The sequence below is a fragment of the Rissa tridactyla genome, chromosome 3, assembly GCF_028500815.1.
Source record: "Rissa tridactyla isolate bRisTri1 chromosome 3, bRisTri1.patW.cur.20221130, whole genome shotgun sequence".
In the NCBI taxonomy this organism is placed as follows: Eukaryota; Metazoa; Chordata; class Aves; order Charadriiformes; family Laridae; genus Rissa; species Rissa tridactyla.
In genome coordinates, this window is record NC_071468.1 from 58,311,543 (window position 1) to 58,337,116 (window position 25,574).

Sequence of the window (25,574 nt, forward strand, 5' to 3'; positions counted from 1 at the left end):
CTAAAAGTTGACATACAGTGTTGCTAGTGGTACTATGGCCACATCCCAGTGTACAATTGTTGATTGCCTTATTTCAAGGGACAATTTATACACCAAAGACGCTCACTAGCTTGGAACCTATGCGCCATGATGTGGTCTAAGACAACAAAAATATTAAATAGCTTCCAATATATTCAAGACTAGCTACTTCACCAAAGGCTTGGTTCCAGGAACATCAATGGAAAACCATCATTTTCCAACTGGTTTCCCACCATGGCTAGTACCATAAGATAGGAGGGTTTCTACTGTGAAAAGAATCCACAGTAGCCCCCAAAGGCTGCTCCAAGTGTTTCTAATTATACCACAAAGATCTAAAAAACTATCAGCTACCCCAATTCAATTACCATTGTTATATGCTGCCTTTTCATGCAACAACACATGGTGCTGCTCATCTTTCTAGGTAGCTTTACAAGGTAGTCCACGATTAAAGACACTGCGCTGGAGCTAGACAAAGTAGAAAGGACAGAAGAGGTCAGTTATTATCACATTTGCATCTGTTATTACCCTCACATAAAATATTTTAAGCACTCTGTGTTAAAATATACCAAATTTTTCATCAGATGCTGAATAGCCCGAGCTATAATTACAGCTCTCCCACATACAGATCACACTGATTACATTCAACAACTCTTGTACAACAGATGCCTACTGACTAGTAGTATTCCAACAACCCTAAATGCAGCCATGCTCTACTTTCTTAAGCAAGCATACACATAATTTTTAAATGAGCATGCCCCCTCATTTGCTGGTATGACTTCCTGCACCCCGGCAGTTCTCCGATGACCGATGGAGAAAGGAGGATCCAGTAACTACAACACTGAACCAGAGCCTGCAAGTCTTCTTCCTCTGTTGCAGACATCATGGGATGGACCCGGTTCGAGACTGACATGCCTGAACTCCCAGGATACTCAATGGAGACCTACTCAGTAGTCCATGGAGCCCAAAGCATGATTCAGCTCACCCTGAAACAGATCCTGAGCACAAGATCTGCTGAGCCACTCTCTAGGCTCCAGTGACTACAACAGGAGTATGGACATCTAAATTAATCCTGTCTTAATGCTGATTTGAATGCCACCCACTGTATGACCAGAGGCAAATCACTTTCTTTCACCACATGCTCCACAATGCAGAGCCATAAATGGACACTTCAAGTAGCCAAAACAGATGTTTCAGGAGTTTATAAGCAAGGAAACTGCATTAGGGGATGAAAATAGCCAAAACAATCATGCTAATGCTGTTTCTACTACATAGATAACCTACTTCTGGTTAGCTGGAACTGCAATGTGTAAGGTAGGCACACCCCACATTCCTCGCAATGTTAACTCCCTATCTTTAAAATGAAAATAACAGCAAATTCCTACTGAGAGGGGTGCTGAAAGAATAAAATAAAGACTGCAAAGCACCAGGAATGCTGCAATAATGATGCGTTAAGGTTAAATCAAGATAAGAACTGCACAAAACACCAAAAGAACACTTCATCAGCCCCCAGAGACTTCATTTCTCAAGGCTCTACTCCAGGCATCTTCTCTTGATACTTTTAAAATAGGAATAAAACCACCACAACTAGCTAGAATCCTACCAGCCAGCATGAGTCTGTTACACATACTCTAATAAAGTAGTAAGCAGCAAAACATTTAAGAAGCATGAAACTATCATGAGAGCAACCATAAAAATAGATCCACCACTACTGAGAGCCCCCACTGCCAGCAAGTACCTGTTATGGAAGCACAGCATCTATCTCAGCCCATTTTAATGTTCCACCTTCAGCGCTGTTGCATCAAACCCACACCTACCCTTCTGAATATGCAATGAATCTCATTTGCAGTAAAATGCCAATATTACATGTTCCTCCAATATTACCATTAAATCCTAATCATAACTGAGGGCAAACTGTGTCTTAACTTTATTTTTTAATGCAGTGATGTCTAACACGTGTTATTGTGAGATACAGTCAAAACCAGCAAGAAATGAAAGTGTTGTTGGCAGATTTGATTTCCAAGTTCTTATTTCGACCACATATGGATTTATTTATCTAGTGTTGTCTGAAATAGTGTGAAGTAAGCATAGTTAGAGAAAAGATGAAGGATTGTTTTTAAATACAAGGAAATAACTATGATGCTTTTATGTTTACACAGGGATTATATTTCACAAGAGGTATAATATTACATCCTCTGGTGAGTACAGCTTAAGTCCAAATACTACATGGAATACTACAAATTTTTTAAGAAAAAAAAATACAAGAATTTATAGCATATTTATCTTTTGCGTCCTCTTTCTTTCAAAGTTTCCATTACAGCTTGCATTAGGAACGCCAACAATCACTAATTTTTATGTTTTGCCATAATCCTTTTAAAATTCTGTTTGGTGAAGCTAACAGAACACAAACAGCAAGAATCCTGCACCTTGCAAAGGATGGAGTGAAGCAGTGAATAAACATCACCGTTAGAACTATTTGGGGGGGGAAAGAAAAACAAAAAACCAAAACACCACTCATGTCAGAGTAGATATCTGCATTTCACTACATTCCCACTTTTCCTCTACAATACTCTCCCAGCACAGCTCCATCCCCTGATCCCTGCACATGTTTTTCAGCCCACATTCTTCAGGCATGTCTGAACTTGTTCTTATAGCCCTCCTTCCTCAGGGGAAGTCCTACATAGGAGGGGGAAAAAAATGACGTCTTTATCCTTTATTTTTCCCTTCTTCCTCCCCACTCCCGTAGCCAAGCACACATCTTCCCAGCAGAGCAGTGCTGAGATACCTGCTCAGGGTACAGCATTCTGCCTCCTGCAGCAGTGGGATAGCAGCCAACTCAAAATTAATTTTTCAAGACACTGAAGTTATGATATTGCTGTCCCAATGAAACAGACTGGTAGATTTTCATTATTCTATTTACTTGTCCACCTGTCACCAAAGGGTTGCCTTTTGGCCATCACAGCAAGGATGCAGTTCTTTCATAATTTTAGTTCAGGAGGAAGAAAAAAGTACTGCCAAGAGCTGCAGCTCAGAACAAAGCATCTTTGGACAACAGTAACATCACAACAGAAAGCAGAAATACTCTCTTATTAGATAAGGATATTTTACAAGCTACAAAAACTAGAAGGCCCAACACAAACCCTTAACCAGTCTGCCTTACTGGCCCAGTAAACTCACAATATACCCAGAGGAGGCAATACCTTGAGCCCTTCCCTTCTGCCTGGCTAGAAAAGCATCTGTATCAGACAAGACAGCTTATATTTAATGACAAGATGGACATACTGTATACAACAAACTTCATTCCAGTAGTGCAAGACTCTATAAGATAAGTAAAGATATTAATGATAAAAGGATGGCAACCTAAGCAACATTCATTTTGCACATACAAGACAGAGACATCAGGATCATTAGTCTAGAAGTGTGTACCAAAACTTGCTTTAGCAGAACCTTAGCCCTTGATGAGCACCAATTAAGTTTTAAATGGAGTTCTTTCCTTTGATCAAAGAGCAAGATAAGATCACATTTATGCCACAGAGCTCTGACTGGAACAGCATACCAGACACTTTGCTTACCTAGCCTAACTGCTAGTGTAAGAAACAGTCCAAAAAGCATAGAGGTTTTGTCATTACAGTGACAAAGGACTGTCTTCATGTAAAAGGGTATCAGAGAAACACATACAAGAAACTACATGAACTCATCACAGATGCAATATTATAACATAATTCAGCTAGATACTGAATGCATGTCTGTAGACCAAAGTTATAGAGCTCAGTGTTTTGATCTCACCAAACCAAACACAGATGCTTGGTTTTGTCCAGCATGTGTGACATTTGACGAAAATTAGCTACATTTCATAATATCATAAATATCTATTTTAATAGGTAATGAATGTTTAAAGCCAGTGAAGCAGATCAGGCTAATTCAGCGTACCTCCTGCAGATCCTCCAAGCTGTGAAACGTTATTGCTTGTACTCTGAATAGATGGGGGCAGGCATACGGAAACCCGCAGGCAATTTCCTCGTGCAAAGGAAGCGTGGCCCAGGGATATGAATTGATAGCCTCAGACTCCAAAGTCATCTCACTCTGGTAATGAGAGCCCAAATGACAAAAGGACTGTACAACCTGCCTAACATCAGATGGGGATCCACAGTCAAACAGCATTTTTATTTGAATTTCCTATCTCTTGCTGCAGCCCTGTGGACAAACACACTAAAATCTGTGAGTAATCCTGTGACTACGAGAAGATGGGTCCTGAAGAACTACTGTAAATATGTCAGAGGTTGCTATAGAGAATCACAGAAACGTTTAGGTTGGAAAAAGACCTTTAAGATCATCAAGTCCGACCATAAACCTAATGCTGCCAAATCCATCACTAAACTACGTCCCGAAGTACCACATCTACCCGTCTTTTAAATACCTCCGGGGATGGTGACTCAACGACTCAACCTTCCTGGGCAGCCTGTTCCAATGCTTGACAACCATTTCAGTGAAGAAATTTTTTCTAACATCCAATCTAAACCTCCACTGGCACAACTTGAGGCCATTTCCTCTTGTCCTGTTGCTTGGTACCTAGGAGAAGAAACCGTCACCCACCTCACTACAACCTTCTTTCAGGTAGTTGTAGAGAGCAATAAGGTCTCCCCTCAGCATCCTTTTCTGCAGACAGAACAACCCCAGTTCCCTCAGCCACTCATCACAAGACTTCACCTTCACCAGCTTTGTTGCCCTTCTCTGAATATGATCCAGCACCTCAATGTCTTTCTTGTAGTGAGGGGCCCAAAACTGGACACAGTACTCGAGGCGCAGCCTCACCAGTGTCAAGCGCAGGGGGGCAATCACTGCCCTAGTCCTGCTCAGGATATTACTGGCCTTCTTGGCCACCTGGGCCTGTTGCCAGCTCACATTTAGTTGGCTTCAACCAACATCCCCAGGTCCTTTTCTGCCAGGCAGCTCTTCAGCCACTCTTCCCCAGGCCTGTAGTGTTGCATGGGGTTGCGACCCAAGTGCAGGACCCGGGACTTGGCCTTGTTGAACCTCATACCAGTGGCTTCATGCCATCGATCCAGCCTGTTCAGATACGTCTGTAGAACCTCCCGACCCTCAAGCAGATCAACACTCCCACCCAGCTTGGTGTTGTCTGCAAACTTACTGAGAGTGCACTCAATCCACTCGTCCAGATCATTGATAAAGACATTAAACAGAACTGTCCCCGGTACTGAGCCCTGGGGAGGACCACTTCTGACTGGTCACCAGCTGGATTTAACTCCATTCACCACCACCCTCTCGACCCAGCTCTCCAACCAGATTTTTACCCAGCAAAGCATACACCCATCCATGCCATGAGCAGCCAGTTTCTCCAGGAGAATCCTGTGGGAAATGGTGTCAAAGGCTTTACTAAAGTCCAGGTAGACAATGTCCACACCATTTCCCTCATCCACTAAGCAGGTCGCCTTGTCATAGAATGAGATCAGGTTAGTCAAGCAGGACCTGCCTTTCAGGAACCCATGCTGACTGGGCCTGATCACCTGGTTGTTCCTGTAGGTGCCACATGATGGCACTCAAGATGATCTGCTTCATAACCTTCTCAAGCACGGAGGTCAGAGCAACAGGTCTGTAGTTCCCTGGATCCTCCTTCCAGTCCTTCTTGTAGATGGGCATCGCATGCGCTAACCTCCAGTCAACTGGGACCTCCCCGGGTAGCCAGGACCGCTGATAAATGATGGAAAGCGGCTTGGGGAGCACTTCTGCCAGCTCCCTCAGTACCCTTGGGTGCATCCCATCCCACCCCATGGACTTGTGTGTGTCTAAGTGGCGTAGCAGGTCGCTAACTATTTCCCCTTGGATTATGGGGGCTTCATGCTGCTCCCCATCCCTGTCTTCCAGCTCAGGGGGCTGGGTACCCCCAAAACAACTGGTCTTACTATTAAAGACTGAGGCAGAAAAGGCATTAAGATTCTCAGCCTTTTCCTCATCCTTTGTCACTGTTTCCCCCCCACATCCAACAGAGGATGGAGAGTCTCCTTAGCCCTCCTTCTGTTCCTAATGTATCTACAGAAACATTTTTATTGTCTTTTACGGCAGTAGCCAGATTAAGTTCTAGCTGGGCTTTGGCCCTTCCAATTTTGTCCCTGCAAAACCTCACGACATCCTTGTAATCCTCCTGACTTGCCTGCCCCTTCTTCCAGAGGTCATAAACTCTCTTTTTTTCTTTTTTTCCTTTTTCCTGAGTTGCAGCCAAAGCTCTCTGTTCAGCCATGCTAGTCGTCTTCCCCACCGGCTCGTCTTTTGACACAAGAGGCCCCAGCTTCATTAGCTTTCATCTACCCTTCCTTTCCTCTCCCCAAGTTAGCCTTGAAGACATTAGAACCTCACTACCTCCTCCTTTTCACAGGACTTATATAATTGGGGTATGTAGAGGATAGAGCAAGGAGACACTGCGGAAACACGATCCCTCTATGCAGGTGAGACCTGACTGTGTGATGTTGGTAGGGAAATGCAAGGCACAAATTAAGACAAACATCATCACTTTTATGGAAAAAACACAGTGGTAATCAACTTTTTCCACTTGATTCACTGTTTGGACCTACTCATTAACAAACCTTCTGTGTGAAGCTTCCCTGTAAGTGAAAAATCTTGTCCTAAAACAATGCAGCAAACCGAAAACTTAGCAGTCTCGCTGCCTCTTCTGCAATCCCTGTCACTAGTCATCATCTGTTTGACGTGCTCATCTGTTAGACCACAACTTAAACCAGGCAATCCAGAAGTTTAGATTTAAGAAATTAAAAGGCAAGAACAAACACTGCCCAAAGAAATCCATGTATTTTTGAATAGTTGCTGACAGGCTGTACGCACGCATCACTCATAACTGCAATTCATCTAGTAGCGTGTGTTGGATAACAGCCTTTTGTCAGGGTCTTTTACTAAGAAAATAAAACTTCAAGACAAATTTCAACATGCATTTTATCCAGTGCCCTGTACTTTGTCTTTTCTTAGCTCTTGCAGTGTGCTAGACAGCATACAAAGAGAGAGAGGCATGATCCTTGGCCAAGGGGTTTTACATGCTGAAAACATGGGGTCCCAGACAGAAGCACAAGGAATGAACACACAAGAGAGTTGTACAAGTCTGATACATACACAACATTTCATCAAAAATGAGGTTCTTCCTACAGAAGTCTCCAACAACAGGTACAGATTACTTCCTGTCACTCAAGCAAAAGCTTTGAGGAAAGAAGGAAAAAAACAACCGACCCACTGGCCAATCTCTACACCTACTGAGCAGTTAGGAGAAGTTTGTCTTAATAAGCATACTACCTTACATCTCTCATTGGTTAATATCTTCACTCTTAGCACTACTACCTATGTTCAGGTACTACCCAGATATACCACGTATACCTAAAATTCATTGTCAGAATTTCACTACATTCCTCTACAAAGGTTACCATCAACTTTCCACTAATGCCCATTGTGATTTTAGCATTTAAAATGATGTTTTTCCAGACATTATGCTGATAGCATTCAACTTCTAGACTTTCTGATGTTTGGTTAAAATAGTTTGAACAGCAACTTAATGGCAAATAAACAGAATTGACTGTGAACATCAAAAGATCGAGGGAAACAAAAAAAAAAATTTAAAAAAAATAATCACAGAACCCACAAGCAGCTCAAGAAAGAGCAACACAGCAAAAAACACAGCAACATGCAAACATGATCTAAACACATGAACGCAGAGGCCAACTTTGGTTTATTCTTTTTTCATACACATTCACTGATCGTAGCAACAATGAATAGTTTTAAGACTGCAGTAGTACAAACTTTAAGTTGTGCACTTAATGCACTTAAAGTGCAATTCTTTACTATGTTTCAACCCACAAATAAATATAAACAGAATTATTTAGCACATGCACCTCTTGCTAGTAAAACATTACGGGCCAGGTATATTCAGAATTTCAGCTGAGATCTGCAAACAGTGGTTATTCGTTGTTACTTGCTGATCTATTTAACAAATAGTCTATACAAATATTTTTAAATAACCAAATAAACAGAGGAAAGAGATTCTTCTGCAGCTCTTGTTACGGGCAGCTCTCTACTCTTCTTCACTGAAAGAAAAATACTCTCCTTTAAAAAATAACCAGAAGTTTCTTAGTGTTAAATTTTCCCAAATAACTTGAACACAACAGCATTCACTTGAGAGTACCTACAAAGAAAAGGAAGGCTAAAAAATAACTCCAGTGCTATGCATTACCCATAATTCTTTCTAAAATCCAGCTACGGTTTGCAGCTCCCAGCACACACAGTTAACACAACCGACCTTGTTGAAGTCTCCCTCGATAAGCAAGATAGCTCTAAAAAAAGAACACCAGGCCCTCACAATTAATTGCTAACTATTAATAAATGAGCATATTTCTCCCTCTTCTCCCAGGCATACCTATAAATACATATAGTTGCCCAAAAGCTTTACCAGGAATGGAAATCAGAGTATTTCATCACATAACAAGCCCAGGAATAAGCAATATCCATGAACTACCGAGGAAGGGAATAATCAAACCTGAAGTGCAATAGAGACGCGTGATCCCCAGCTAGCTGAGTCTACAGCTACAGAGACAAAGGCCAAATTGTAACAGAGCCTCACAACAACAGAGGCTTCTAACCACAAGCGCGTCAAACTGTCTTTACCGTGTAAAATTTGGCTTGAAGTCACAATTGACATAAGTATGTGAGGCCTGGGGGTAGGGGGAAGAGACAGATCAGGCTACAACAAACAAAGAGGACGCACAGTGATGTTCTCTAATAAGACAGTGGCATTTCTCACACAGGAGGCTCTATCCCATACGCAGCTTTCCTCCCCCTTGCATCTTCTGAGGAATGACCTTAGCTGCAGGGGTTTCAGTAGCCAGGGGCTTCTGAGAGCAGAGAAAGTTTCTCCATATCATCAGATCACACTGCTTCCTTCAAATTGTTGCTACATCAGTGAAATTAAGTCACTTTCGTGCTGGATATTTCTTCATGTACACAGCTCTATGGAACTAAACAGGTCCTTGCTGGTTTGTGGACCCAGGATAGACCAGAAAACTGCAAGCCCACAATCAAACAAATACCAGCAGCATACTGCAGATGTGCTACAACTTCCATGACCATACACCTGTCCCACAATAATCTGAGTAACTTCAGGAATCCCTCTTGAGGAGCTCTGGGGGAATTCAGTCGCATGGGCACACGATGGAGTGCTGTGAGAGACAGATAAGGACTTTGAGCCCATAAGCATCTTAATCTGCACAGGAGCAAGACCACAGGTCAACTGCAACACCATTCAGAGGTTAGTTTATACCCCAACAAGGATCAACTCAGAATAATAACAAATACATATATATAAAAATTTACCTTCTCAGCATAGTCAGGAAAACAGTGCAAACTAAATCAGTCAAAGAGCATAAACTCCACAACAACCCAGCCACAAGTCAAATCAACACAGCATCCTAGCCAAAGTACCACCTTTTCATGGCTGCATATTGCCCCTAAATACTATCTGAATTTGTGTCACGCTGTAAGAGAAACCTATAACTACACCATCACTTCTTCCAGACAGAAATCAAGGAGGTGCTTATAAAAATAACAGATGCAGTTTTCAAACACTGATGCTGTAGCTAAAGTTATCACATCCTTGGTCAAAGCTTGAGAAACGCTTAACCTACACAGAAAATTGCTAGTGAATAAAAAGGCAACTCTTCCTCAGCAGCTTCAGTTTAACTAGACCCAGCCTTATGAGCTACATAGCCGGCTACTGTCAGTGCAGCACGCTCCGCCAGAAAAAACACCCTTGTTCGCAAAAAATAGTGGCATTCTAGTCTGAATTAGCAAGAGAAGACAAGCAACCGTGTTTTGTATCAGCTGTTGTTGGTAACAATGAACAGAGCACTTTTTATTTAAAACCTGCCTACAAAAATCTAAAAATATTCATGTTCAGCTTACTAATTCTTGGTAGGTTCTATTTTAAACTCTAGATAAATGCTATTTACAGTATTTACTTAGGAATGAACAGCTCAAAAGTCACAGAGCACAACTTTTCAGGATAAGGGTTACCTTTTTAAAAAAAGTTAGTTCAAAAGCCACTTTAAAACAAAACACAAATAAAAACCCCCAAACAAGCAAGAAAAGTTCACCAGGAGCAAATAAGCTAACCATCCAACAATGGTTGTACAGCTTACTTTTGGACTTTGCTTTTTGGTGTTTATTTCATGGAATGGGGTAAATTTTTATGCTTCTTTTGTTTGGGGAAAAAAAACCCCACAATTTATAGGTTTCTAACTGTAAAAAAATCTTGGAAGAGAAAAAAAAAGGAAGGTTCCTAGAAAAATGTTCTCAGTTTTACATCAAACATTAAAATAGAGTAAATCATATCACTTATTTCTGCTACTCTCTACATTTTGGGGGGAAAAAATGGGGAAAATTTGGGGGGAAAAAAAACCACAATTTATAGGTGTCTAACTGTAAAAAAATCTTGGAAGAAAAAAAAAAAGGAAGGTTCCTGGAAAAATGTTCTCAGTTTTACATCAAACATTAAAATAGAGTAAATCAGATCACTTATTTCTGCTACTCTCTACATTTTTCCACGACATTTTTAGCATTGTACGATAAGCGTGCATCATTATCTGCAAAACCAATCTCCTCACTGGGAGCTGGCATCTCCCACCACAGTTATTTATGTCATTCTTCTAGAATACATCTCCGTGGCACCACAGCACTAACTACAGGCAGCAGATATTACCAGCTAAATACTATCTCCCAGAGCTTTACCAGTTCAGTGAAGATCATGGTATCACCTTTCCAAGATGGCATATGTAAGAAAACAAATGGCATAAGCTCCCCTCCAATTACGTGTTTTATAAAACTAACCTTGAGAATTAAATATAATATTCATAAGGTAAAATACAGAATATTGGTCTTTGGTCAAACATAAAATCAAGTGGTTATGAACTACAGAGTAAATAACCATCTCAGATTAAGAATAAACTATGAAACATTGTGCTAATAAGGCTGTTAGGTAGCTATTAAAGTGTCAATTTTAATGTGCAGAGATGAAAGCATAACCATAAAGAAAAGTTTTCCACCTCTCATTTCTTTATTACAGTCTTGTCGTGCAGAGAGTGACATAAAATGACGCTGTGCACCTAAGAGGTCAAAAGCTTACCTAGAAACTGAAAAACAACAACAGAAACAAAACTCACCAGCAGTCTTTAATTTATTCCTTTGCATTTCAAAGGACACGTGTTTGCATTAGTCAGAAGATCCACCTCCCAACTACAGGCAGCCCTCAAATTATTCTGCATAACACTAATTGAGGGTCCAGCTAAAGAGTTACCTGTTCAAGGAACCTGCGAGTAAAATAAATTATGCAAGAAAGCAAGGCAAGCATGCTTAAGTATAATAAAGCCTTTTAAAATGATTAGCAGGTTTACTCTTTAATCTGGCAAGGTAACAAACTTTCAGCGCCCAAGAGAAAAAGTACAATGAGGGAAAAGCATTATATAAATATTCCACATACCAAAGCAAAAGGCTTATTTCACTGGAACAATGCACTCCTGTTTAAACCAATACCAATCATAAAAAAAAGAGATCTTTCTGTGGATGTTATTTATATGTTAACACATAACTTCACAGCACGTTTGTATGGAATCCTCTTCTCACACAGGCTGCCTGGATGGTCCCGGACTGGCACCGGCCCGGCCCCTCCATGCACATGTTCATGCTCAGGAGGGCTGGGAGTATCCATGCCGCGCTGTATGAAAACATGAGCCTGCTTTCCAAATCTCCCTCAGTCTCGAGCCCAACTACTGCCAAGTGCTGACCACAGGCACGCAGTCTAATCAGCATTATGGTCCTGAGACAGAGGAGTAATGGCTGCTATAAACAAATACCGCTTCTAATCCAGGGAAACTTTCACCTCCGAAAGCATTCCTAACTTCACATCAACTCCAGCAAAGCCTGCGAAAACGCTTCATGTAACAAAAGACGATCACACTAAAGTGTAGTCCTACAAGAAAACAGAAGTACATTTCCAAAATCATAAATCCCTCACCTAATTCATAGCTATTTCCCTTCTGATTTATTTCCTGTACAGTGGGAACTGCGACAGCAATATCCCAATCGGCATTTGGAAAGCACTCACAGCGTCCAAGCAGAGTTGACCAAACTGAGGTTCAATCTGACTTCGGAAAAAAAAAAAAAAATAAAAACCCCGAAGACACCCAACACTGCAGAGGTCCCCTCGGTCCCCGCCTTCTCCTTCCCATGACAGAGCCCCCACCCCCCCCCCCGGAGCTGGGCGCAGGCTTCCCAAACACCTCCTTCGCACATCAGTCCCACCGAGGCTTCCCGCAGCGATGTCAACAGCGTGAAGAAGCCTCGAAGAGGGTTAGGAAGTTTTGAGGGGGGGGGGCGGGGGGGAAGAGAAACAAGCGCGCACACACACCAGAGATGAGGGTGGGAGGGATGGACGGACGGACGGACGGACGGACGGACAGACAGACAGACAGACAGACAGACGGACGAGCGAAGGGGCTGCTATTCAACTCTCCGAGCGGGAGCCCAGCGTTTTAATCCCATCACCGTTAAACAGGATTAAGAGTTCTTGCTTGCTTGAGCTAGTTTATAAAGTTTTTGCTTAACTTACAAAATTGAAGGTTTTTTTCGTCTTTTGCTTGCAAAGCTGGAAGTTCACTTATTATTATCTGCCTGAAGGAGAATAGTTACTATACCTATACAAGCAGACGGGCCGGCAGGACCACAGAGGAAGGGGACCGAGCCCCGGGGAGACCCCACTGCCGATACACGTACCCCGAGCCAGCCACGGTGCAAAGCTTACCTCCCCCTTTCCCCGCGCCCAATAAAACCACCCTTAAAACCCACGACGCGAAGCACACACAAGCGCACCGACAGGTAAGGAGACGAGTCAGGAAGGAGCGGTAAACCACACGCAAAGGGTGTCCCGGGGCTCAACAGGCGGGGCGGCCACGGAGCCGGGGCTGGCACCACCGCGGCGCTGGCAAAGGAGCCCGCCGGCGGCCCCGCTCGCCCCGCCGGCCACGCGGCCGCCCCGCCGGGGGAGCCCGTCTCCGAGCCCGACCGACGAAGCGCCCTTCTTACCCTTCGTCCAGTCCACCACTTGCTTCGGGCTCCACCTGGTCACCGGCTCCATGGCGGGGGCCCGCACCCGCGGCAGAACCGCAGCCGCCCTCCTCCCGCCGCCGACTCGTTCCCCCTTCTTCTCAGATTCCCATCCCGGCAGAGCCGCTCCGGGACGTCCCCCTCCTCGGCCTGGCTCCTCCCGCCGGCCGCGGCCGGGCCTGCCCCGCTGCCGCTCCGCCCCCAGGTGCTGTCGGCCGCCGGACCAGGGGCCGGGCGCAGCCGTTAACGGCCGGTTCCGCCCCGCAGCGGCTGCTGCGGGGCGGAACCGGCCGTTAACGGCTGCGCCCGGATCCGGCGCCCCTGCTTGGAAAAGCGCTGAGGAGAAACTTCCTGGCGTCCCTACGGCTTCTCCCGTGAAGGGGTGAGGAAAGCGCCTGGGGTCAGTGCTTTTAAACGTTTGTTGCCCGTCAGACTCCGCCTGTGAGGAAAGAAAGTCCCAAAATCGGGAAATAACCCGACGCTTCGCCTCACGCTTCAATACCCATTACTGTCTATAAGCCACGTCCAGCTTTGTTGGGTATAAATCTACGCAGAAGGGATGCTCCGAAGCAGGGCGGTAGGTGAGACCGCGCCGCCAAGACCCCTCAAGGTGTGCCAAGCCTGAAAGCCACCGCTCTTGGGACCGTGTGGTGACACAAGTCTCACTTTTCTTTAAAGCAAGGCACGGTTTTAGCTCTCCTCGGTGTCCTGCCCCGGGAGTGGCGACTGGCTCCACGGGGTGGAGCGGCGGCCGGGCTCTTCACCCCACTTCGGTGGCAGCTTCGTGTGAGTCACGGCCCCATGGGCGATTTTAGCAGCAACTGCCTTCAACCGCGCTGGTCCCAGTATTGGCATTTGGGGTTTTTATTTCTGAATCCAGCACTTAAAAGCATCCTTGGGTGTGGAAGCCTTTTCACCATAATAGATTACTTCTGTTTTGCTGCTCTCACGTGGGAGCTACATTAAGCCATCAGCTGTACCTCAGGCTGGCTTTCCTCAGAGGAAATGTGTCACTTGTGTCCTGGCCACCTCCTAAAGTCCATGTAAAACCCCCAGCGAGTGTCAGCCTCTACTCAGAGGTTTAAGTGCTGACCTCCAAAACTGTATGCCCAGCATACCTGCTTCCATCATTCCTTGCTACCCAAGACATAACTCAGCCTACAACCACTTTTCCATTAGCAGCAAGAAGATGTGGAGGAACCCAGTATTTTTATCGCACGCGTCACTTAGGGGATCTGGTTCAGCAGCAAATTCCATTCTGAAGCCCTTTTGTAACACGCACGAAGGTCTCACTGCTCCTCTTCCTCAGTGAGGAAGAGCAGAGTGAACTCTGGTCTGACAATAAGACTGTGAAATTTTAACTTGGCAATATTAGAGAGTGGGTAAGCAGCCGGGATTTCAGACTGTCCAGTATCCCTCTGTTTTTTTTGGCTTCTGTCTCTATCCACCTGTTATCCCTAGTCATGTACTTGAAACACAGGCTCTTTGGGACAGGGGCTGTCAGTTCTGTGCGTGGCTGTGGCTGTGCAGCGCCCAGCTGTGCAGTACCCAGCTGTGCAGCTCCCAGCATTCCCACTGCAGCACAAACAGCTGCCACCTTGCACACACTGTTGCAGACCCCTGCCACAGGGACAAGAAGCAACGCCACACCTTCTAGTTTGGGGAATTGGTACTTAAAAAAGTGGTCCTTTTGCATGTATACCTAAAAACTAGTGATTTGTTCATTCTTTTTGTTACAACCTTTGGTTGAAGGTGTATTTTTAGTTCTTGATTATAAGGTCAATTCGTTACAGCAAATTTATCTATTTGCTTTTTAGTTTGTGAAATATTAAGCCTGTCAGTTAACCTCTCTGCCTATTGGAGAGATTAAAATGCAGTTCACCACAGCTTTAATATTGGTTCAACAACCAAAAGTTTCTCGATTGCCCATTGAATCGTGTGTCATTCACACTTAAAGGGCAACAAAACAGCAGGCCTCCCCCCTCGCAGAGGCCTGAGTAAACAGATGGGCCTTGCTATGTGCCCTGCTAATGGTTTCACAAGGGTTAATGTAACAGTGCTTCGGTCTTAACTACACAGATGCTTCCCAAGGTTGCAGGCAGGAAAGCAAATGTCTCTCTCTGTTGGTGTTTGAAGCATTCATCTGCTGTCATCCTTCTCTGTCACACATCTTGGCCCAGTCCCCGTGTCTGGTTTGAATAAGATGAGCACCATATTTTGTGAGTAAGGCATGCAGATCTGGTCACTTGCTAGCAGATTGCCAATGTGATAAATCCATTATTCATTGATAGTATTTTTTTGTAATTTGCCAAATGACAAATCTATTTATTTTCTTTTTTAAGCAAGATGATATTGCAGTGACTCTCTGTTCTTTTGTTACATTATGTCCCCCAACACCAACTGCTTTACAGCCTGCTCTGGATAAATGAAATGGGGCTAACAGGGGAAGGCAGTATGTCTCCAGCTTCTCAAAGGGATTCATAGCTGAGTTGCCTACCTGTGTTATTCTTTCCAAGCCCAGATTGCAACTGTTCTTTTGAGCTGATTTTTCTCATGATTGCATCATCTCAATCTCGTCTTTATTTGAGATGAGATTAACCGGTAGTCCAATTGGCATGATGCAATTAGAAGTTCTGTTTGTAGAATAAGGTATTATTGTCCAAAAAATACTCATTGTCAAAAGAAATGGAAAAAAACCCCAAACAACTCTGTCAGATTTACGATAATGCCAAATCAAAAAAGTTTGAGTTTTGTGCCACTATTAGGAAAAATGTGAGTTCCTTTTCCCTGCTTGCAGCCTTGCGTGGAGTTCATTGCTGTCGCAAGGACCAGACTACCAACTCTCCAGAAGAGCACATTTTTTCATTTGTTATAATTTTTCAGCGCTAAAAGTAACTTGATTTGAGAAGGAGATGCCGATCAATTCTTTGCTGATTCCTTGCTTTCTTTGTTTTCTCTCCTTTTATTTCCCCTTGCAGACCAGGTTTTCAAAGGTACATCAGGTGAGTTTACATGGGCAGTCTGGCAATGCATAGCTCAGTGCGGACCAGGATCATGATTTCACAGCCATGGACACAGCACCGTGCACTCTCCTATCACCCCACAGAAAAGACTCATGAAACAGTCATAAACCCACAGCCGCACCCCTGTCAAGTTGTCAGAGGAAGCCACACAGTGTTTGTCACCTTCAGGTTTCTATCCTGGCAGCTGGTTAGCGGAAGGAGGGCAGGTAATACTTTATAACAGAAAGTCCGCTGGGAAAAGCTTATCCTTTTGAAAAAAAAAATGTATTTGAATCATTGGAAAGGCTTAGCATCATTTCAGCAGCCATGTTGGCTCTAGTCTGGCTTAACACTGGACTTTCCATTTTATATAAACACAGTCTGTTCGACCCTGTCTCTTAGGCCACAGTTTTCAATACCAAATCTATGTGCTCCCAGGTCACCAGCTTGGATCTGGGTCATGCATGGTATGTAGATGATCACATTTCTGACAAAGTAGCCGATGCGTATAACAAGGATTGTGTTCAAATTTTAAGCTGGCCTCAGGGGGACAGACAATGGTTGGTCTAGCACAAAGACCTTCTGGTACAGAGAGAACACAACAAAATTCATTGAACAGTTTAGAGTTTAGTGAGTTTGGCCCAGGTTATGACTTTACGTCACATGGCTGCTCGTGTCCCCCTGACCGCTGTGTCACGGTCTGCCCGTTACCAGATTTGCTACCAGCTATCAGAGCTATGCAGCAGGTCCCTTGGCGTAGCACAGATTTGCACGGGCAGCAGCAGCTCTGCACAGCTGCAGAGCTCCCTGCCTGCGGGGATGCAGGTTTGAGTCTTAAGCCCCTTTCTCAAAGACAGGTAACTGCTGTTACTCATCTCTAGAGGGATGAATAAACAAGTGTTTAGCCAAAGGTCATATACCAAGTTTAAAAAGTGTGTTTTCTGTTCAGGGCCACAAAAAGTTATTTTTCTAACTGATTCAGATTTTTTTTAGAGGGGTCAGCATGTTGCAATTTGTATCTTTGAGTGGAAGAGTTGTTTATCCTGTTTGGCAAAGCATTGTCTAAGCAGGTTTCATTGTATTTCAGCACATGATTCATGAAAGGCTTATAGATTTATTTATTTAATACTCACAGTTGAAAGCTGTGAAAATGGACAAATCTAAAGTATTGTGAACAAAAGCCAGTATACAGGTGGAAAATCCAGTTTGCCTCCAATGACAATCCACAGATGATCATTAGGGAATAGTCATTCCCTGACCTTTTGCTGCTCATAGTGTTTCAGAGTCCATCACCACTATTGTCATCACAAAAAAATGAGGATTTACATATGATTTTCCAAGCATTACCTTACTCACACACGTGGTCCACAGAAGTCAGTAGGACTTTTTGCACAATAGCAATACCCTACCTGACTAGAATTTAGGGCTTCCCAGTAAGGTCAGTGAGAATTTAAAGTTCATTTGGAAGTTGCAACAGATATATTAACTGAGTCAGAGTGAGTCAGGTTTAGAACTGGGTTTGGTTCTATAAGCATGTAATTAAAAAAGTACACCCTAATGGGAAACTGTTGTTGCATAAGAATCAACATCCTACTTCTTGCCTTGATGCTGGAATTGTTAGTGATAGATGTCTTCTATACATGACAGCTAGGAGATCTTGGCGTAGCCTGTTGAGAGAAAGATTTGTCTGGTCCATTTTTTGAATACAATGTATTCAGAGAGAGTTCTTTTTCAGCTGGATGGGGGAAGGAGGGTAGCCTGAGGGTCTTCCTGGCTTGGGTACTTACCTTGGAAAAACAATGTCCTGGCCATGCCTTCCCTGTGCCCTAGAGAGAAGCCGTACTGTCATTTCATGTAATACTCTCATGAATTCAGAATTATTTTGATAAAGCAATTAAATTTTCAGAAAAAAAAAATAGTTATTTCAGATCACACCACCTATATAAACAGTCTTGCCTTAAACAAAATACTGGTTGCCAAGAAAAGGAAACATCAGAAAGGTATGAAATCTGGCCTTAGTATTCACTCCAATTCCCTTGGTGACCTGGGTCAAATAATTTAATCTCTATTTCCATCTCCTTGCCACTCAATGGTTAATAATCTCACATTGGTGAGAAATACCCTATTTTTTTTATCCAGTATATTCTTTTCTTTCTAAATAAATATCTATAGAACTAAAAATAAATTACTGACTCCAGTTAATGAAAAGATTTTTAAGCCCTTAAACATTTCTACGTACAAAAGAGTGAGAAATAAATAGTTAGATAAGGAGACAGATGCAAAGTAGTTCTAATGATTTTACTAAATTCATTTAATTTTATGTGTATCTACAGTTGGCAATAGTACAACACATATTGAATAATGAGGGCTATTCTTATGGCTGGTTTATCAGTAACCAAAGTTAAGTTAGGAAGACCTACATACATCAATAGCTCTATCAGACTTCTTGTAGAGTTTTGTTTGTTTATATTTTTTCCATGATAGGGTTCCTGCACAATTTATTCCCTAACGGTAGAGCTGTATTGGATCCTATACTTGGATTGTCGCCATTTTCTTCCATTCAGCTTTAAGACAACCTACACAAAATTCCTAGTTAGGTGAAAGTTGCCCCTGCCTGCTGCTAAAAGTGCATATATATGTCTACATATAAATATATGTGTGTATATATGTACACTGTTGACACTGTGCTAAACTGAGCTAAGCGGTAAGAAGAAAGGTCTTCTGAAGTTTTTACTCAAAGCAAAATCTAAACTTCATTGAGTTCTTTTTTTTTTCCTTCAAAAGTGCAGAAATAGGACCTGAATTGCCATATATTTACATTTTTAATCCACTAGGCGATTTTATTAAGAGGGTCTCAAATCACTACACAGAAATCATTTCCACCACTGCAGCTTGTGCTGAGGTAGCATGTTTTAGAAGTGGATCACAAACATGATTTGCAAAATAAAAAATATTATCAATATATTGTATAGTTAATAGAAGTTTGATTATAAATTTATTTTAGCTTACCTTGGACCCTTTACCTGGATATGAAACTATCTGACTCTCAGGTAAACAGAGCACAAAAGTGCTTTGTGTAAAAATTACAAAACCACCAATATCAATGATTAAAGAGAAACTTAAAGTCAAATGGCAGCATTTTTGTAAACTGAAATAGGGAGATGATTTTACCTGGTCCTCATTTCCCTGTCCAAACGGCACACAAGAAGAAAGATTTGTCTTGCGCACACCCCATCAGTCAGTTTGATAGGATACAGGAGAATTATGTTCCCAAATGGAAAACAACTGCTGGGACTTTAACACTAGCAAAGAGAAGGTTATGTTGGTAGAGTGGGAAAAGCACTTTGCAAAATTAGCAGGAGCAGCATCTGGCCCATCTGCTGCGGATGTTTGTCCAGCAGTCATTTATCAAAGGCACACCGAGGCAGACTCGGACCCAATCCTGCCTGATGCCTGGAGGGGTGGAGCTAGTGAGATGTGGTGCGGTGCTGTACCCCCGGCAGGTGAAGCAGACACGGCACAGCTGAGCCCCTGGCACAAGAGCAGAGGAGGAGGCAGAGGTACCATTCAGCTCCCTTCAAGCACCGCACTGCTCCGGGCTGAGGAAGCCTGGGGAGTAAGGCTGCGATAGCAGGTGGTGCAGGGGAGAAGGGTCACTGGAACAGACAAGATGTCCCCACCATCCCTGAAACCACATGCAGATGGTGGAAACCTCCTCCTTCTGCTGAAGGGAGACATGTGGGACAAAGCAGGGAAGACTCTCTGTTGTATATCAGAAATGGTGCCAGCATACCCTGTCCCACATTTGTCTGGAAACTTGCTCAAAATCAGGCCTAAGAGATACAAATTTACTGATGGAAAACCAGAGCTATTTCTGCACGGAGCATGCTGATAGCCCTTTTTATATTGTATTTAAAGACCCTGATTCAAGAGGCCTCTGTTCTGCCTAAATCACTCTAACTCCTCCTCTCCCTCTTACTTAAGTCTTCAGCCACCAGGAGACAAAGGGATTTAACGCCAGGCTGGCTGAATCTGGGCCTCTGTGCACATGCAGCAGTGGAACAGTGAGCTAGAAACAGGCTTTTTGAAAAGCTATACGGCCTTAAAAAGAAGACAGAATTTCCTCCTCTCTTTTGCAGTCTTCCCCTTGCTGCTTCTTTTTAAAGGATGTTAGATATGCAATTATTTTAATTCAGTGATTTTCTTAAGAGCCTAAACTTATCCGCAGACTCTGCAATGTAAGAAAGGTGCATTTACGCTACCTACTAGAGCTTTACTTGCAAATAGAAGTTATTTTTTTGTAAGGGGAAAAGAGTAATAGGAAATAAAAAAATTATTTGAATATTTGCTTATCTTTAAAAATAACACCTAAAATCTGAGCAGGTTTGATTTTTTTTTTCACTACTTGTCTTGTATTTAAACGTTTTAAGTAGAATTGGCAGCAGTATCACAATTAGTTATTGCAGCCAAGAAAACCAACCTGATCAGGAATCAAAGATCTCATTAGCTTTAGCAACAGTTTCTCTAGAAAGCTGGAAAGCAAGCTACTGTTGTGGTATCTTCTATAGCATTCTCCTATCTTCAAATCTTAAAACATGCTGTACACATTAATGAGCAGTCTCACAAAATACCTGTGGTCTTGTGGTTAAGACAGCCCAACTCAATTTCAAAAGAAAGAAGTTCAAAGCCTTACTCTGTCACAGCCAGCTCATGCAAGACTAAGAAAGACTCTGATCCTGAAGTGCTTTAAATTTAGGCATGAGAGTAATTCTGTTAAATTCAGCGGGAAGAATGTGCTTAAATGTTTGCAGATTAAGGGGATTTAAGGGTATCTTTGAGTTCAAAGTCCAAACAACCCTCCTGCAGCTGCTAACAACCTCACCTCTGACTGTCCATTGGAGCACCTGAGGAGCTTCCAAAAATCATTCCACGTACTTCCCTGCAGAGGGAGGATCAGTGGCAGAGGGTCTGCTGGAAGGAGCAGAGCAGGAGGAGGAGGAAGAGCAATAATATCTTAAAACACAACTGTTTAACTACTGCTGCAGCCATCTTGGCACGTGTCTGCCGAGGCCTTTGGTCCAGGCTTGGCCAAGCTCTACAGAACAATGACTACCTCTTGACCAAGGCCTTTTCTGCGTTCACGTGCTAACTTTGCTCGCTTCCGTGTGGCACGTGTGGATCCTGAATTAAAAGGCATATTCAGAGTAGGTCTGATCAAACCAGTTGGGTGAAAATGCTGGGGCTCCATCCATCAGCTGGGTAAGCCACAGCCTCACCCAGACTGTGGGTCATCTCAGTTCAGCTCCCCACTCTGCCCCACAGGACTTCAGTTTGCTTCCCAGGGCTGTTTCTAGCTGTAAGTTTCACCTCCACAGTCTAGCCCTAGCAGTGTTTCTTAGTGGACTGGCTTAGCTAGTTTTTTCAAAGCTTTTTAGATTTCATGGCTTATACCCTTATGTGGCCAGCTCTCCTCACGTGTTGCCTGTGTAATCTCAGGAGAAAGCAAATACCTCGACTCTGTGGCACTTGCCCTTGTGGCAAGTGCTGTTGGCATTAGCAAAGTACTACTATTATAAAACACTGCTTGAAAATTAAATGGTAAATCACACTCAATAGTTTGCTTTGTACATTACAGCTTTTTTATCATCATTGATGAGAAGTTTATACCTGTCATTCCTTCATCGAGGAGCAGCATTTAAATATTTCCTGTACATTCATCACAAGCTTTTTCCTTTATTCCTAATAAATTTATTCCTAATAAATTACTACATTATGTATAGCACTTCCTTAGACTGTATATTACTCTTGCTTCTGCAAAGAGTTGACTCATTGGTTGTGTTGAGCCTGGGATGCAAAGTGGAGCCCCAGAGGAGAGGAGCTCGGAGGAATGGAGAGGAAAAAGGGGTCATTTAATCCTCTGAAAATACAGCTTTGCAGAGACCAAAGAGTAGGTCTGTCATTTGAATCAGTGACTGTTCTGAGGGCAATAAAAGTCACAAACAAATGTTGGTACCACAAGTGTTAGAAGAACTTATAAATCATATGAGAAAGGCTAAAGCAATTAGTACAATAGTTCTTCTTGAAACATACTGATCTTCAAATATAGGTTTACAGCCTCCCTTCTGGACAATAATTTTCATAGCAGAAGTCTGGCAAAAAACTTTGGAAACCACATTCAGTAAGTATTCTTGGTCTCTACTGCAAGGATAATTATGTTTCCTTTCCCCTGCTTTCAGGACTTTCTCCCCAAAATTTGATAATTTAATTAGAAATTGTAGTGACAGGCAGGGAGTTCACCAGACTGGAATTGCAAGTTTCTGCAAGAACCATGTCTACAATGGTCTTTTAGTGTAAAAGACCACTTTGGTCACCTTTTCCTCAGTAACAGCATCCTAAAAATGAAACTGGAAGACTTGAGAAAAGTACAAAAAAAGATCACAGGGCATATAAAGACTTGAACATAACAAAAAAAAAGGCATGGAAACAGCTTTAAAACGGCAGATTCAGTGGACAGAAATTAGGCCAACACATCAAATATACATTGTTTATTGTTGATGCCTGAGGCCACAAAATTATTTGGAGTCTTTGGCTTTCTGTGTGTACAAGATGACGGCAGAAGCCAGACAATGGACTGATGTTTGTTCTTTCAAACCCAGCCACCAGATGAGTGGGGTTGTTGTTTTTAAATATTTAGTGTTTCGTTGGAAGGCTGGCACCTCTCACATGCTCCTTGAAAGAGAAACAGCACCACAAGTATCCGGCGCAAGTTCAAAATCCTCATTCGGCCCTCAATTATCCATCCCTCCCACACAGACAGAGCTGTATTTGCAACTTATTAGTTTGGGGCCTACTTTTTTTTATTGTGGTTTTGATTTAGTTTATGGCACTATATATTTTTGGCATCTGTTCTTCAATTTTAAAGTGATTTTCATGGTCATGGGAGGACGTAGAGACCAAAAGCTCTAGCAGAGCAAGGCACAGAAAGGTGCGGTGTGCTGAGTACATCAGCAGCAGTGGCCTTCGGATCAGGGTCATAGCAAACGTGTTTTCCCTATGCAGCTTTTCCAAAGCACCACAGGCCTGCTACATACAGACAATTATTTGTAAGGACCTCGTCTTGTGTTTTCCCAAAGTAACTTACTTTTTCAAGAAAGCAGAGGGGAATTGCCCCGGCCACTGGGAGATGTTCATTTTAATACCAAGTCCTGTGTGAGCATCTGAGCGTCAGTATTCAAAACAAACCCAAGAGAACGACCGATCTCACATACGGACAGCGTTGCTTGGTGGCTCTCCTCCCTTTCTGTAGTCGCAGGAAGAGATCACCAGAGGGCAAATGTGTTCAGTTGGGAAGGGGGTGGGAAGAATTCCTCCTCCACTGATTTATATGCAAGGTTCCTGTCAATCATTAGCAAGATTTGATCACTTAAGTCCTTCCAGCGATCTTGAAATACTTCTCTTTAATTTACAGCTTGATCTGGGTAATTTGCTGGTGGTTTCAATGGTGGACTAAGGAGATTTTGCTCAAATTTGTTCAAGAAGAAAGAGAAACTGGCATTCCTCTAAGCTCTTGTGGTTTTTATTTTGCCCTCCATGGCTGCAGATGCAAGAATGGGCAGATATCTCAAAGCTGAACACCTTCAGGTCCCATGGGACCAAATCGGATGTAATTTTAACCATGACAGAAAAAGATGCTACAAGTTTTCAATACCAGAAGTGGGAAGGGCATACTTCCATGCAGGACCCTCAGCAGATTTCTGGGGTGAATTCTGGCTCTGGAGGCCAGGAGCAGCTTCTCCACTCACTGACCCTTAGTGTGGTCAGGATTTGTCCTATAAAGGCCCAATTGACACGAACATGAATGAGATTCTTTATTTACTGCCTACAGCAGGTTTGTATGAAGCCTGCCTCCTTTGGATCCCTGGCAATTTCTTCTGCAGTGTTTGTGTCAAAACACAAACCTCTTCGTGATGAAAAAGGTGAACACACATACTGCACATGAAAGCAATCAACAGAAACCTTTTTTCCTGAAAAAGTAGGGGAGAGCCAGGCAGCACTGTGCACCCTTTGTTTGTGTTCTGAAAGGAGCCAAATTCAATGGAAAAATAAAAAGTATATCCCAAAGGCTTCACGACTCCCTTTTTATTCAGTGTTACTGTACTGGAAAATTCTTTTATATAGCAATATTTTACTATCTTTTGACAAAATTCTAGCTTTATTGTGATCAGTTGCTGGGGTTTTATTGCACTACTATATGTTTGGTAACTCAATCTGTAGTTAAGGCTGCTGGTATATGTTTGAACAAAATAGGTTTAGAAATGGACTACTTGCCTGGTGCGGCTTGAGTCTTTTTCTATCTTTGTGTGTAATTTTCTACTAATAGACATAGTTTCACAGTACTGTATATTTGGCTATTATCACTACGTCCTCTGTTTACTGTCAGTTGAATCATGGATTTTTCCCACTGGTTTTCTTGTTTTGAAGACCTATGCTTTAAAAAAAAAAGGGCAACTAAATGTGATCCAGAGCAATGCATGTTTGCCAATTTTGCCGAAGCTGCTGATTCAACAAGGTCTTTCAGCGTCTGTAAATTTAGGGCATGACCGATGGGGCTGTTTTTGAAACAGTACCACTAGTCATATGTTTAAAGTTACACTTGTGTTTAAGTACTTTGTGGAATCAAACCTTAATGCTGAGAGCTAAGATGAGATGACTCATTTAAGGGAAAAAATAATATATGTGAAAAAATATTCCCACTTCCTGACAAGTCATCGAATAGCTGCTTTTATTAAAATTCCAAAGACGAGCTTTTCTTAGTTGACTATACCATTGTAAGTCAGGAAGCGCAAACCTCAGTAATATCATCAATATGTGATTTAAGAGGATTCAGCTCCATAAGCAGCAGTAAAAAATAGTCAATGTAAATAAGAGATACTTTGTTAGTTTCTTAAGGAAAATCTCTCTAATGCAAAACATAGCTGATCAATGCATTCAGCTAACTTCAAGTGAAGAAACAATTCTGAAAATGTCCATTCACGGTTTCAAGTAATGCAGAAGGCCAAGCAGAAAGTACTAGTGACAGATAGTTTGCCCCTAAATCCATAAATTCTTTGAGCATAGTGTAGTGTTGGGTGTTAAGTGTTAAACATCCTGAAACCTTCATCGGCAGTTTGTCCATCGGTAGGCAAATCTTCCAGATGGTCTTTGGATGATCAATTATGTTGCTCCTAATTGCAAGTTCCTCCTCTATGTGTCTCCTTCCCTGCTGCTTCAATGTGAAGAAAGGTAAAGCCTTTAACCATTAAGCATCTGGCACAACTTACATAAACAATTCTTAGCACTGCATTTGAGAATGTTTACAAAATTGGTAAGGCTCAAGTGGGCATTTCACTTTTAGTA

The 25,574-nt window shown here is 42.7% G+C and overlaps 1 protein-coding gene and 1 long non-coding RNA gene across 3 annotated transcripts in view; one reads left to right on the plus strand and one right to left on the minus strand.

Annotated features, from left to right (window-relative positions):
• CNKSR3 (CNKSR family member 3) overlaps window positions 1–13,321 on the minus strand; it is a 62,116-nt gene extending 48,795 nt beyond the window's left edge. The window contains exon 1 of one of the 2 annotated variants that reach the window (XM_054194671.1): window positions 12,089–12,201. Coding sequence is in view for 1 of the 2 variants with exons in the window: in XM_054194670.1 (XP_054050645.1) it covers window positions 13,156–13,207 (52 nt within the window). In the remaining variant the exon portion in view is untranslated. Of the gene's footprint in view, window positions 1–12,088; window positions 12,202–13,155 lie in introns of those variants that run through there. The other variant, XM_054194670.1, reaches the window with a different exon arrangement.
• Window positions 13,322–13,487: 166 nt separating this feature from the next.
• LOC128907360 (uncharacterized) lies at window positions 13,488–24,259 on the plus strand. Its single transcript, XR_008465567.1, has 3 exons — window positions 13,488–13,753; window positions 16,155–16,405; window positions 23,647–24,259. It is a non-coding gene; the product is annotated as an uncharacterized LOC128907360 (long non-coding RNA).
• The last annotated feature ends 1,315 nt before the right edge of the window (window positions 24,260–25,574 follow it).